General features: G+C 38.3%; 1 protein-coding gene across 1 annotated transcript in view; it reads left to right on the top strand.

The window, feature by feature from the left end:
* The window catches only part of PAN3 (Poly(A) specific ribonuclease subunit PAN3), a 121,008-nt gene that overhangs the window by 19,582 nt on the left and 86,654 nt on the right, over window positions 1-14,772 (top strand). Inside the window, exon 4 of the mRNA XM_083114831.1 lies at window positions 5,352-5,666. Coding sequence (XP_082970957.1) covers window positions 5,352-5,666 — 315 coding nt within the window. The remainder of the gene's footprint in view (window positions 1-5,351; window positions 5,667-14,772) is intronic.

Raw genomic sequence — 14,772 nt, 5'->3', positions numbered from 1 at the left:
GGCTTTCGAAGTAACCACAGCACTTGCACGGTTCTTGTCAACGTAACCAATGACATGAGGCTAGCCATGGACAATAAACAACTTACGATTCTGGTACTTCTAGACTTTACAAAGCTTTTCAGACAATTGATCATGAAATTCTACTCGCTAAATTATCATCGACATTCAATTTTTCCGACTCCGTGGTTAATTGGTTCTACTCCTATCTACAAGAACGTCAACAATGTGTCGTTGACCTATATGGAAAATCGTCGTGGATAAACATTCCATGTGGTGTCCCTCAAGGCACTGTACTCGGCCCCCTCTTATTTGCTATGTATATAAACGACCTCCCGATGGTGCTTAACTGCTGTAAATACCATATCTATGCCGACGATTTTCAGTTATATTTCTCTTTCCCCCCGCAAGAAATACGGCATGCAATAGAAATTGTGAACAATGACCTTAAACAAATAAGTACTTGGTCTGCACACCATGGCTTACATCTAAACCCGACTAAAACCCAGTGTATTCTTGTAGGTTCCCCTAGAATTTTGAGCAAAATAGATAAATCTAGCCTCCCTAGACTCAACGTAAATGATATTCATCTGCCCTTCTCCACTACTGTTAAGAATCTGGGTGTGATACTCAACCACCATCTCACCTGGGCAGAGCAAGTTAACTCTGTATCTAGAAGAGCTTTCGGTGCATTGCATTCACTCTATCGGCTCAAAAACTTCCTCCCTGAATGCATAAAAATTAAACTGGTCCAGTCTCTTGTATTTCCCATTGTTGACTATTGCGACATTGCTTTCTTGGATGTCAATCACGAGCAAGCTAAACGACTGCAGCGAATTCAAAATGCCTCCATTCGTTTCGTTTTCAATCTAAAATATTCAGAGCATTTGACATCGTACTTTGCGAAGGTCGAGTGGCTTAAATTAAGCGATAAACGTAATTTTCATAAGTTAATTTTACTGTACAAAATCCTCCAAATAAAAGACCCGCAATATCTCTATAACCGATTTCAACATCTTTCCGACTTTCACAGCCGCAACACCAGATCGCGCGAAAGGTCTTTGCTCTCCATTCCACTCCACAAATCCAACTTTTATGCAAATTCTTTTACTGTTACCTCAGCAGGCTTTTGGAACAAGTTGCCACCTGAAATTCATGTCTCTTCCTCAATTGTGACGTTCAAAAAATTGTTAAAGTTACACATATTATACAATGAAAATTAAATGTTTGATTTCCCTAATAATATGGCGGGTGCAGAGAATGATAGAAGGACGTAAGGCACAAAAATTATTTAGCGTAATAGTTAAGATGAATTATCGTCAAAGTATATCGTTTTGGACTGTGTTTTAAGTATGTGTAATATTGGACTGTGCTTAAGTAAGTGTAGTGTTATGTATTTGCTTGTACGTGTGTAAGGGCAAAAATATCTATATGTGTGTGTGAGTGTGTGTGCCCGTATCTATAGGTTAGATTACCTTTCTTATATGTAATTTTTCTTTGTATTTTTTATTTCTCTGTAATTTTTATACTTTTTTCTTTCTTTTTTTTCAATATTTTAATTATTTCATATTCAATTTTTTTTGTAAACATGGTCAAGTGGAAGAAAAGGCTCCACAGCCTTAACTTCGCCATGTAAAAGAAGACGAAATAAATAAATAAATAAATTTGAGTTTGAAATCTTGTACAATTAACATTTTTTTCTTAGATTGTGTTTGTAGATGCATTTCGAGTCTGAGTATGTGAAATAGCAAATGAACTCCACACCAAAAATTAAATATTTTCAACATATATATACCATTTAATTTAAATTGAATTAGAATTTTTGGATCTGTTGGAATCACACAGACCCTTATAATTTTAATATATTTGTGTGTAGGTTGTCAGAGGCTGTGATATGTAAGATTGCAATAAAGAAAACATCTGTTTGTACTCTTGAATTTTTGAAAAATTCACCTTGAAAACCATGATTTATACTTGAATTTTATCATAGTCCTAGGGTGCCCACCCTGATATTGCAACCATGGCATGAAATGAGAGCAGCTCAGATATTTGCCAGAAAATGCGCTAAAATGAAAATTTGAATTTTGGGAAAAATTACATAAAAAAAAAACAGCAATTTGAAAAAAAAAAGAAAAAATCAAGGTCCCTACCGATTAGGCATAAATAAAACAAGAATTCCAGTTGTAACTTATTGCATTAGTAACAGTGAGTCCTAACCTAATTTTTGCCATAATCACCACCGTTGTTCTGGCATTTGTCGTAGCATGGCACTAAATTTTGTATGCTCATGGTATTGTGTCTGACAAGACTGGAACTATCTCTTGTAGCTGTCAAATCCTTGTCCTGCCAGAAACCTCTTCAGTTGAACAAAGAGATGAAAGTCTGTACATGCAAGGCCAGGGCTGTACAGGGAGTGGTCCAAGAACTTGCACCTGAAGTGATGCAAAGGGCTCGCATGTACTCAGCTGTATGGGGTTGTGCACATTCGATTGGCCTTCTGTGAATTGTCTGGACCATCGTCTGACCATACTATCACTTGGCCTGTGCTATCACTCACTACGTCTGGTCTGCAAACCTCTCACGATTGCTCTGTGCCAAATTCTGAGCGTGCAAAAATCTGATTACTACATGTAGGCTACATCGCAGTTAGTGGGAGACTGTATGAGAGCTGCAATTTTTAACCTAGAACTGTCCTAAAATGGCTGCATTGTGACTACCAGATTACAGCTACATGCCACTTCTTCCTGCCCACATGTGTGTGTGTCGCTCTCCGGCCACTAGTGCTGCGTAAAGACACCAATGGAGCTTTTTCCAGGATGCCCCTTGCATATTAACTTTCAGAAGCTGTTATTAACAGAGTGTTCCTATTTTAATGTTTGGTTAGCTAAATCTGGTACCTATACAATATAAATTCTATAAATTGCTTGCGTTAAATTTCTAATACCTAGATACCCTTTTCGTCAGCAATAACAGTATAACTGCATGTTGTCAGTTTCACAGTACTTCACTTGGACTGTACTGAAGCAGAAATCCCATTGATAATGTAAGGAAATATGACACTTTCTTTTGTTCGATTCAATTGTTTCACTTATATGCAAGAGTTAAGTTGTTTGCTTTACAGAGAAGGGAGAAGTAGCTTTATGCATCAAGAAATGAGAGCACTCATGGTTCTTGCAAGCAGAGGGTTCCAAACCTCAGTGGAAATATCAACATATAATACCGAGAATTTATAAGGAGACTGATAAATTACAAATTGTATTTCTTAATCAGTCACTCTTCACTCTTAATCTCATTTAGTCGTAACTAAAAATAATCAAGTATTTTATTTTAAACTTGCTGCGTATGACAAATTTCCGTAATCTTTCCGTAGCTCGTGAATTGTAATAATTTTCCAAATTCACTATTTTGCAGTTTGAATTCAAATCGTAGAGAATAGAGAAATTAAGTCAATTTCATAGAAGATAATATTGGTACTTAACAAATCCATACCTGGATCTGTATGAGTTTATTATTTCCATTTGCAAAAACATTGATTTAGTTTAGTTTGTAATTGTAAGGGAAATATGTAAATTTTGTCCTGGAAAACCTGGAAAAGTCAGGGAATTTCATTTCTGCTTGTTTGTAGCCACCCTAGTAATGGCTCATTGGTGTATATGTGTAGTTATTTATTAATTATAATAATTACAAAAATTACCATCATTAATAAAAAAATAATTAGGCTCGAGCCGATACTGATGCTGATGTATCGGTATTGGAAAATATCGGTTGGAATTTACTTACTGATACCAGCCGATACTTTTTCAGGATTTTGATTTTTCACAGGCTCTCTAAGAATGCTGTGTGACACTTTCACGGCGTCTAATTATCCTGAGAATTATGTAAAATTCAAAGTTTTTTTTTTTATTTTGCACCAGTTTTGCATGCAAAAATGATTTTTTTATAACATAGCATGAAATTTAATATTCTGGTGTAATTATTGAATATTTTAAATCCAAATATTGGTAAATTGACTCGTGTACTAATTCAAGTGGAATATTTACACATAAATGTTATTCCATATTTTGAACAACTTTTAATTATTACAATTTTCAAGGATTGGTATCTGTGAGAGTATCGGTTCAAAGTGGTATTGCCTCAGCCCTAAAAATAATAACGAATTATTGCATGATTGTCACTCGTATATTTTACCATTCACTGGAACTCACAAAACCATGATATTTTTACCGTGGTGCTTTTTCTTTTGTTTATTGAGGTTCAACTTTGTATTAATTATAATAATTACCATAATTACCAGCCAATTGTACACTGTCACTGGCATGAGTGTCTCGAATAACACCCATTCAAAACTGGCGTCTGATAGGCATTTTGCCTCCTATTTACATTAAATTTGTTTTTATGAACAAAAGCAATGCAGAAATATTGGTAATACCTTGAGGCACATATTTTTGGTAAATAAAAAAGCAAGATTTGGTTAAAAAACAGTCAATTTCAGGTTCAAGAGCGATAAATAAAATAAAATTTTGGTGCTATAGCAGTGAAAAGTTGGATCAAGAGCAGTATATAAAATGACATTTTGGTTTTGAAATTGTGAATACGACCCTAAAATTCATATAAAATTAACTTATTACACAAAATAAACATTTCCCTTTTAACAGTGTATTTATGCAGTTACCATTCTTAGTTTTGTACTTTTAACTACTGTGTTAATCTTTAAAATACCAACATTTCGGTGGCTGATCCTGCCTCTTTCTTCAGGGTAGTGTGTAATTTACTAAATCATAGTTCAGTCCCTGGACACTTGATATGTTTGGGGACGGTGTCTATATGGAGAGTGAGAGAAAATGGTTGCCTTGAATCACCAATGATCAGGTACAAAGAAGAATGCAGTTATCGGTATTAAATTTAGCCTTATGTAAAGAAGTCAATTTTAGCTTCTCAGATATTTACAGCAGAATTAATCAATTTTCCATGAATTGCATAATTTAAAGGTTAATTCAAACTTCAGAAAGTGTTGTGTCGGTAAATAAACTCTAAATTTCTTGTTCAAGAGTCTATTTCACATTTTGCAGTTCATTTCGCAATATTTCGTGACAAAACAGGGTTGGAAAATGCACCTCACACCTTTCAGAAATATGACAAATTAACATTACAATGTGGTATTTCATATTTCGTATTTTTGTCAAAAACGAAATATGCATGCCTCTAGTAATACCCTAGTGAACAGTGCAATTTATTTTCAGTTTTTTATAAAATAAAAATTCAGGTAAGCTAACATTAAGTATATGTTAGATATGTAAAATGTCATTATGCTTGTAAGTATCTACAATGAGTTTCTTGTAATGTGCCATCCACAGGTTGCTGGGGTTCCCAATTCAGCTGAGTACGTTTCGCACGTGTCTACCCCGGCGTCCCTTTCACAAAGTGCCAGTTCTCCGAATTTCCTAACATCATTCCCAGCTCTTGTTGCCCCATCCCCTTCTTCCACAAATTCAAGTCCCTTCACTGCCGGCTTTTCTTTGGTGGGAAGCCCAGGGTTTGGCAGGGTGGAGAGCCCAGGACTGCCCCTGTCGCCGCGTCTGACGCCCCAACCCTCGCCACCATTGAGTCGTTGCTCCTCAACGCCAACCTCACAGGAGAAGACCCCAGCTTCCTCAGTGTCGACGTACCAGGTGAGTTAGTGTGGTATCTTATATTACAAATTTGTGTCGCTGCAGATATTCATACCGAGCCGTAAGCAGTAGTGGATTTAATAAATTCAATGATATACAGGGTCCAACAACTAAACGTGACTTTTTTAAAATTACAAATAGAAACAAAACTCTTTCATGCAACGAAGTCAATTTAATACATTTTGTACTACATCTCGAAGCATTTTAGGAAAATTGCATGAGTGGCAGTTTCATGCTGTTTCTTGACGGACAATTCATTTTTTAAATATCACACCTGTGAGGCACGGCAACTGAATCTGATGGTTTTAAAATCATCACTGAACGGAAGTTGCTCAAGGTAACGACATTCACCATAATCTGCATGTTCTCAGTCGGAATACCATTTTACTGTGGGTAAGAAACTTCAAGGAGACTGCATCAGCAGTGACAAAAACACCTGGTGTATGTTATAAGGTTAGCACTTCAGAGAACATCGAACGAGTTCGGGATCTCTGTTTTGATTAGTCATTCAAAAAATGAACTATCCTTGTCGAGAAACTGCATGAAACTGCTACTCATACAATTTTCCTAAAATGCTTTGAGATATAGTACAACATATGTTAAACTGACTTCATTGAATTAAAAACCATCAGGTTTAGTTCCCTAACCCTCTAATAAATAATGTACAGGGTAGAGTGTTGCATGGGACCACTCTTGCTTGTTCAAACTCGTTCGAGTCTCCCATGCTAGAGCATGTTATTCTGGAATGCACCACACTCGTAGTGGATTGATTAACTAAAATCCATACATGGAAGGAAACCACTCTATGCCATTACAATTCTAAATCATAATTCCATATATTATTATGTAAGACTCAAATATGATACATATGAAAGCATGTAATATCTAGAGACTGAAACGTAAAATTGATACACATGCTGACATCTGCCTAAGCAATTACAAATATTGTATCACAGTGCAACAAGAACATGTACATCATTGTTTACTTACTGAAAAGGATAATAATTTTCTGCGAAATAATAAAAAAAGCAGTTATAACATACAATCGAACATCATTTTAATGTGATAATAATCCTAGAAACATAAAATGTCAGCCTAGGTACTTTCAGCCCATAAACATATATTTCATTTTCTCAAATCACTGTGTATTGTGAGATATACAAAACAGAATTTTTACCTTGGGTGGTTATACTGTTTTTCAAATTTAAAAAAAAATAGCCTTACTTGAACATGCATCAAGTATTTCGTGCTTCACGAGAGCTTCAGGCTTTTCTTTTGAGTAGTTTTACAACAGTAAGTGCTATTGTAATGGTAGGGGTTCGAGCCCCCATATGTACCGTTTGAGAACTCAACTCAGGTGGCTGGGGAATGAGCTGTAAGAGAATACGGAGGTTGTTTCCGATCTATGGTGACAATTTCAAACTACACCTACCTTAAGAGAAACCATGACGCCACCATCGAGAGTGCTTTGTTTGGTGGCCCTGCATCTTGGCAATTGCCCGACAGCGAAGTTTCCACTCTAGGAGACTGGCACGAAGTGTAGTCATGCCCAGCCTCAACCACCCCTCCTGACAGGCTTTCCATAACCCTTCAATGGTGCGGGGTCTCCTTTAAGACAAGGCTGGTTTCAGTCGAAGGTGCAAAAGTCCATCGTTGAGGCATCAGGTGACTTGACTGGAATGTCTGTGAAAGGGGAATGGCACGAAATCCAGTTTCTTCTGCCATTTGTTGGAGGAAGAGGCAGGTTGAGCGATATGTGTGACTTGACGCCTTGTCTTGATGCACCCACACACCCTTCGTCACTTTTCCAAACCCAAATCGCGGCGAATGATGGTGTGCACTGTCTTCAGTGATGTTTGTAGTCGGTTCGCGATACTTCTCTGTGTAACTGTATTCTCCCTGGTGACCAGCACCCTGAAGTCCCGAATTGTAGCTGGTGTGCGGTTAGTGGCAGGCCGGGGGTTGGCTTGTTTCTGCCCCATAGGAATCATCCCACACCTCACCTTACCTGCCCCTTTCAACACCTGTGATATGCAATTTTTGGACACAGTGAATGCACGCTTCTTGCACAGTTTTATAATCTGAAAGTGCAGTTATGTAACCCTCCCAATATGCACAGATTTTTGGCAGCATTCTTCCCGATACGCACTGACCACACCTGTCGCACACAGTCAACGGTCCAAGGTGCCCACACGACTGGCAGCTTCGTTCTCTTCACGCTTGGTGGTGCTGCACAAGGTGTACAATTTTGTCACCATAGATCAGAAACAACCTCTGTACAATTCATGATTTGGGTAGAGCCTTAATTCTAAGTGGGAATACCAGTAAGGTCTAGACTCAATGAATCACATAGATAACAATAAAAGGGCTTATTATAAAAGAGTAATATTTGATATGTGAAGAGTATCTCTGCCTAAGTGTTAAGGTAAGGGAGGTGTTTGGAAAGAAAGGTAATGGGTTAGTGATACTTAGTGAATATTAGCGGTGATGCCTGTCCATCTTCTAAGTGCCTGGTAACAGCCTGGACTTGGGTCAGAGATTGGACAGTGCCTCCAGATGCTGCTGGTCGACTTCCACACTTCTAGTTTTTTTCCAAGGGTTTATATACTTAACGGTTGGCCTTCGACAGGGTTATTTTTGTTGCCTCTTGTCAATCCCAGGAAGTCCCATCTTATGGTCATAGCTAAGAAGTAAACACTTAGTCCACACTTCCTTAATCATTTTGACCTTACTCCAAATAAGGGTTAAAGGGCACGAGGACAGCGAAGGCATCTCTTCGAGTGCTCTTCGTCGTAAGTCGCTCTAAAAAGCAAATTAAAAATAAAGTTAGGAACATGTGAAAACTTGCACGTTACAGTCTAGAAGGGAAGAGGTTTACAACATCAATTTTATTTTGTATGCATCAGCATTAATGATCTTGCTAATTATTTTTTTTATCTGTATGTATTTTAGTTAATAATAAACTTTTTAGTGTGTCTGATATGTTCGTGCACTTTTCATTTTTATCATGTTGACTTTCAAGCAATTTTTTAGGTAAGAAATACGATTTCTGCACATGTTGTGAGAATCTTCTTAAATCGGCCGGCCACTGTGGCAGAGTGGTCAGCACATCATACTATGATGCCAATGGTCCCGGGTTCGAATCTCTGCCTAGGCATGGATGTTTGTGAGTGTCCATTCATCAATTTCATCATATCATCCATCACTCATCCCCATCTTCACAAATTAACCGAAAGTGGCACAAAAGGCAAAGTAAATTAAAGCAAATCAATCAATCAATCTTCTTAAATCAGTAAAATATGGAACGATTTATACTTGAAACTTTGCACAGCATAGTCACCATAATTTTTGTTTCATATAATCTAGTCGGTGAGTCGCCATTTTTCTTTTGAGTGAGGAATTTCATTGTTATTAAATCTGTGAATAACTTACATGGTGCTTGTAGTGAAGTGAGACAACAAGTGTCAACGAAAATGAGAGAGCCACCCCGCCCCGATGGTGTAGTGGTAACGTCGTCACCTTGTAATCAAGGGGTCTGGGGTGAAATTGATGATAACAGGTGGATGCATGTGGCACAGTGGTTCGGATCCCACTTTAAACTGTAGGTCCAGACCCGATTAGCCTTTCTGTGCATAAAGTTGACTTAAAACAACAATTCAACAAATATGAGGAAAGTTTTGGAAAAAAATGTACTCTATTCCCAAAAATTTTATTGAGAGAAAAAAAATTCTCTCGATACTACAGAACTTGAGTGAAATGATGTCGATTTTCACCATTTTTCAGAAAATAAACTGGATGTTTAATTGTAAAAAATTCAACAACTTGAGTGAATATGGCGAGTAAGCACTTTGAAAATGGCTGTATATTCCTTGAAGAAGCAAAAATATGCTGAATAAGACTGAAAATCTATCAAAATATGCTCTATCATGTAGAAATGACCAAATATGCCCTTAAAATCACCGTAATTTAATAAGTTTCTTCATAATATGAATTTCTATATTTTTTGGGAATGCATCACCCTTACCAAAAAGAAATATGCTAAGTCATAAAAATCCAAGCCCTAGAAATTATTATGTTAGCAAATGCAGTTGAAACCCCAATTCCACCCCAATTATACATTTTTTCCACATTACACATTCAATCCCCATGACAGCTCTATCCTGTATTTTTCTTTTTTCTGGATGTTACATTTTCCTGTATTTTAAGTTTTTTTCGCCTTAGTCCACTGAAAACGTAACATTGAGGTTCTGCTGTAATGTGAAATTGACTCATTTTTTCAGTTAAAAAATAATGATTTTTTTTTAATGAGTACAAGAAATCCCTAACTTATGTGCTTTCAAGTATACTTCTGTGAGGAGCCAATTTTGCTCAAAATATCAGTGTTCAGTCAAAATGTAAGTACAAAGATGTGAGAAGTTCGGTATTGTACAGAACCAGTACCAAACCTTTTACATAATAACTCTACAACTCTGTGCTGGCCCCCATGGCAAAATGGTTAGCATATCACGGTACAACACCAGGGGTCACAGGTTCGAATCCTGGCCTGGGCATAGATGTTTGTGAGTGTCCATTCATCAATTTCGTCACTCACCCCCCATCTTCGCAAATTAACCAAATGTGACAGAAAAAGCGAAGTAAAATAAAGCAAGTCAATCAGTCAATCTGCATCTCTATAGTGCAACTACCCTTTGTGAGCCAAGCCTGCCAAGCATCTTTTCGTTGGGTGACATGTAGTCAGCTCATTGAGTCCCCTTGACTGTTTTCTGGCTTTGAAGATTGGAGCCCACTACTTATTTTCAATTAGCTCCCCAATTGTCCTCACAACACTGGGTCAATGCCAAAATTTTGTGAGTTCCCACCAAAGGGAGGAGTCCTAACCATTTGGCTACGCAGGAGCACCCTTTTATATAATACAGGGTGTATACAAATGATTGGAGCAGTTTCACGATATTACTGTACGTGTACAGTTTTGTAGAGAAACAACAAGTTTTGTGACACATTACAAGTATTCGATAGGTTCCTCCTTTTTGATTCTGCAAGTATCAACTCTATAATCAATTTCTTCCCAAACACGATGCAGCATGTCCCTATCAATTCGATCAAAAGCACTGATGAATGTGAGCCTGCAGTTCTGCTAGATCACTCGGTAATGGAGACACAAACACTAAACCTTTCTCATGACCTCACACAAGAAAGTCACACGAATTTGAGCCATGGAAGTGTGGAGGCCATGACTGCAGCTGTTGATCATCATTTTCAGGGCAACTGATCCATCAGTTTGACAGTCTAGTGTTAAGATTTCGCTGCCTGTCTTCAACTTTGGTGTGAGCCAATTTTCTAACATGTCAAGATACCTATGTTCTGTAATGGTTATTAGGTCAAAAAATAGGGACCATAAACTTTAAATTTTGATATTGCACTAAAAGCATTGAGCTTCGGATAGTCACGAATATACTCAACAACATGACAGGAAACAGAAAACTCCCATAGCTTGGAATGTGTCACAAATCTTGTTGAGTTTCTCTACAAAACTGTAAAGTTACTTTCTGATATGTTCAATAATACATGTACAGCAACATCATGAAACCACTCAATCATTTGTATACACCCTGTATATGCAAAAGGTTTAAGCTACGCGTCAAGTTAACTTTGCAGCAGGTTTTCGCATATGTAGATCCAAACGTTCGCGCAGAATATAGTTCCACTGAGATGGGTTCTATTCCGACACAACTGCATACTTGCAAGAAAACTGTTATTTAACTCGTAATATACAGACAAAATAATTCATTCGTTAGCAGGAGCGGGTTGAGTGAGACTGAATACGTTGCAGAGCACGTGAAATCTGTGATACCAGTGTTGCACATCCCACTATTTTAACCCTTTTATCGTGATTCATTGCTTCGTGCTATACAGTGTGAGAATTGCTGAATCGAGGTTTCCTGTTCAGGGTGCGGTTGTGCCCGAGTGTTATTTTGGGCATCATCCGAAAAGAAAAGATCTTCAAAGTCAAGTAAGTTGTTTTAAATGCATATTCCTTCTTGCGGCAACAAGACTTAAATAAAACAAGGCGTGAGGTGATTTGCCTCCAATCTGCACACGGACTGTGTCTTGGGGTGTTGAATGATTTGTGGTTTGAGTTTAGGTGGAGGGAACGATTGTTTGTTGTTTGACGACAAAAGAATTTCCACGGTATTAAAATGTATTGCCGTCAGAAGAAACATGTTTATTATTTGGACGAAACGTGCGTCAACGCGAGGCGTACATTGAATCAAGCGTGGGAGGATACCTCCGTGCAAACCACCTCCAGGGCTGAAAGCAACCGACGGGAAAGGAGGAGGGAGAGGATTATTGTTTAACGCACTTGCGGCAATGAAGGCTTTGTTGAAGACGCATGTTTACTGTTCCGTGCAAAGAAAGAGAAGGGTGATTATCACCAAAAAATGACAGACCAAGATTTGAATCCTGGTTCATTGAAGTGATTCATAAATTGAAACCAAACAGAGTAATAGTAGCAGACACTGCACCCCATTGTATATATCACCAATAACAAATCATGCATTTTTTGGTGGTATAGACTTGAAGTGTGTGTGTCTTATAGAAACGGATCTATTGTGAATGAAGGAACCAAGTTTTTCATAGATTTCTTTAGAAAAGAAAAACAATAACTCGTCATTAAATTCAAAAGGGGCGTGTCGTTTACTACTTTTACCTTTGTCTTTTTTTTTTTCTGTGTGCTCGAAATATACACACGTGCCCTTGTGTTTCGAAGATATATTACAATTTGTATTAAGTAATGACACATTTATTATATAATCTATGCGCACAAAGTACTTTAAAAACTATGGTTCAGGAGGCAAAAAGAGGCAAAAGTACATTCCGCTTTACATGCATGTGAGGGTTTTGATGTGTTGTGCAGTTGGCAATACCGTGGATTTTCTCAGTGTCTGCGATGTAAACAGCTCGGTGGTTGAGGCAAGACTGGCACAGAAGGTTCTTGCTCAGATCTCGCGCGGATTGATACATAAAACCTGCTGCAAACTTAGCCTGACGCAGGGCTTAGTTGGAGATCATATTGTAGAGAATGTACTCTACTGAATCCTCAGGAGGTCACTAATTTTCTTGTGGTTTTCTGTTTCTTCAATTGAAAGACATAAGTGCAAATTATACGATGCTCAAAATGTCTGAGGAAAAGAGCACATTTGATAACTCTCGCAGAGAACTAAACCATTCTGTGTACTAGAGTACTGCATGGGATCACTTTTGTTCGCTCATACTCGATCGAATCTCCCATGCTCGAGCATGATACGCTCGAAAAATCAAATATCATTTCAGTGACAATAATTGTAGAAATACAAGTGTAAAAATCCACCCTGGTAGTTTCAGCCCATAGTCATATATTCATTTTCATACATCACTATGTATTGGTAAGATTGACTAAACTACATTTTAACATGGAGATGACGACTTTGTTCACGTAAGTTTCAATTTCATTGCATCTTTCACATTATGATCCATATTTGAGGGTACACTACCACAGACAAATTACGGTTATATGTGTACTACTGGGTTTGTAGCATTTACCAATCGTTTTGCCTCTCTGAGTGTTATTTGCTTTAGGAAAGAAGCCGTCAATTCTGTAAGCTATCTAGCGTCATCTTTGCGAACTATTTGCTGCTCGAGCAAAAAACACTCATTGCAACACTATACTGTGTACAATAATTTTATTTTCACTATGGTTCACTGCCACAAAGTCCATCATGTAACATTTGCATTTTAATATTGTTGCCTTGTAAGTAAAAATTAGAAGGTCTACGTTGAAAACTACATATTACGGAGATAGGATGCTTTTGTCGGTTTGGAACGCAGACCTTACAAATTCCATTACTTGCCTCATCCGGTGGAAAGGTACCAGCCTGACAGCCAGATCTGAATTGACAGGTATTAGAATTTGTATATCTAAGGAACCGAACCGATCTGAGAACATCCTGTCTCCGTAATATACAAACAATATTGTACAGGGTGGCTCGATAAGTCACTTAACACCCCCAGTACAAGGCCACTGCGGCATGGAACGTGAAAATGGCGATGACCAATCGTTGCCTGGCCAAGGGGGAACCACATTGACGTCACCCGCATGGTCGGCAGCCATCTTGATGTCCGCCATCTTGAATTCAACTTCAGAAATTTAAATGGGAAGGGGGTCGTGCGACATATCAAAATGGGCTAGAATTTCACCAGGAAAACAACTGTGACATTTGTTTTCACCTAACTTTAAATTTAAGGGCGATTTCCACATGGGAGCGTGACACGTCCTTTCCTTTTTGCATAAATGTTTATTGTTCAAATAATCGTTAGTATGTGATTATGTGGTATTTATTGTTAGACCAATCACTGAAAATGTCCGGATATTGACTTACCGGTATGTACATATCTTGTAGTATTGGTTGGCATGGGAATTACGATTGTGTTTTGTCTTTACATAAAAGTTTAAAAGAGTGATGATGTGAATTGATCGTGTCAAGAGTAGCATATTTCCTTTTTCACTGATCTGAACGAAAATGCCACTAACACGTGAGGAACGGATTGCCATCATATTGATGTCAGGGGAGAGAAGTACGCGTGACATTGCCGCAGACTTCAATAACCGCAATCCTGCAAGACAACCGGTGTCACATGTGGCCGTCAGCCAGTTGCTGGCAAAGTTCCAAGATACTGGATCTGTGGATGACAAGCCGCGACATGGACGTCCGAAAACAGCCACGGATGAGGGTACTGCTGTAGCGGTGTTGGCATCATTTGCAAAGTCCCCAACCCGTAGCACACGGAGACTGGCGCTGGAAAGCGGTGTCAGCAGGGGTTCAATTCAAAGGATTGTACGTGACCACCACTGGCATCCGTATAAGATACAGCTGCAGCAGCACCTTAGTGTGGATGATCCAGACAGGCGTTTGCAGTTTTGTGAGTGGGCTATAGCACAACTGCAACGTGACCCTGCCGTCGGTAGCAAGATTCTGTTCAGTGATGAGGCTAATTTTTATGTGTCGGGAGAGGTGAATAAGCAAAATCTGCGGTACTGGTCACCCGAAAATCCACATTGGACAGATCC

The sequence above is a fragment of the Lepisma saccharinum genome, chromosome 29 (genome assembly GCF_977018435.1).
Source record: "Lepisma saccharinum chromosome 29, izLepSacc3.1, whole genome shotgun sequence".
In the NCBI taxonomy this organism is placed as follows: domain Eukaryota; kingdom Metazoa; phylum Arthropoda; class Insecta; order Zygentoma; family Lepismatidae; genus Lepisma; species Lepisma saccharinum.
This window is presented reverse-complemented; position numbering and strand designations above follow the sequence as displayed.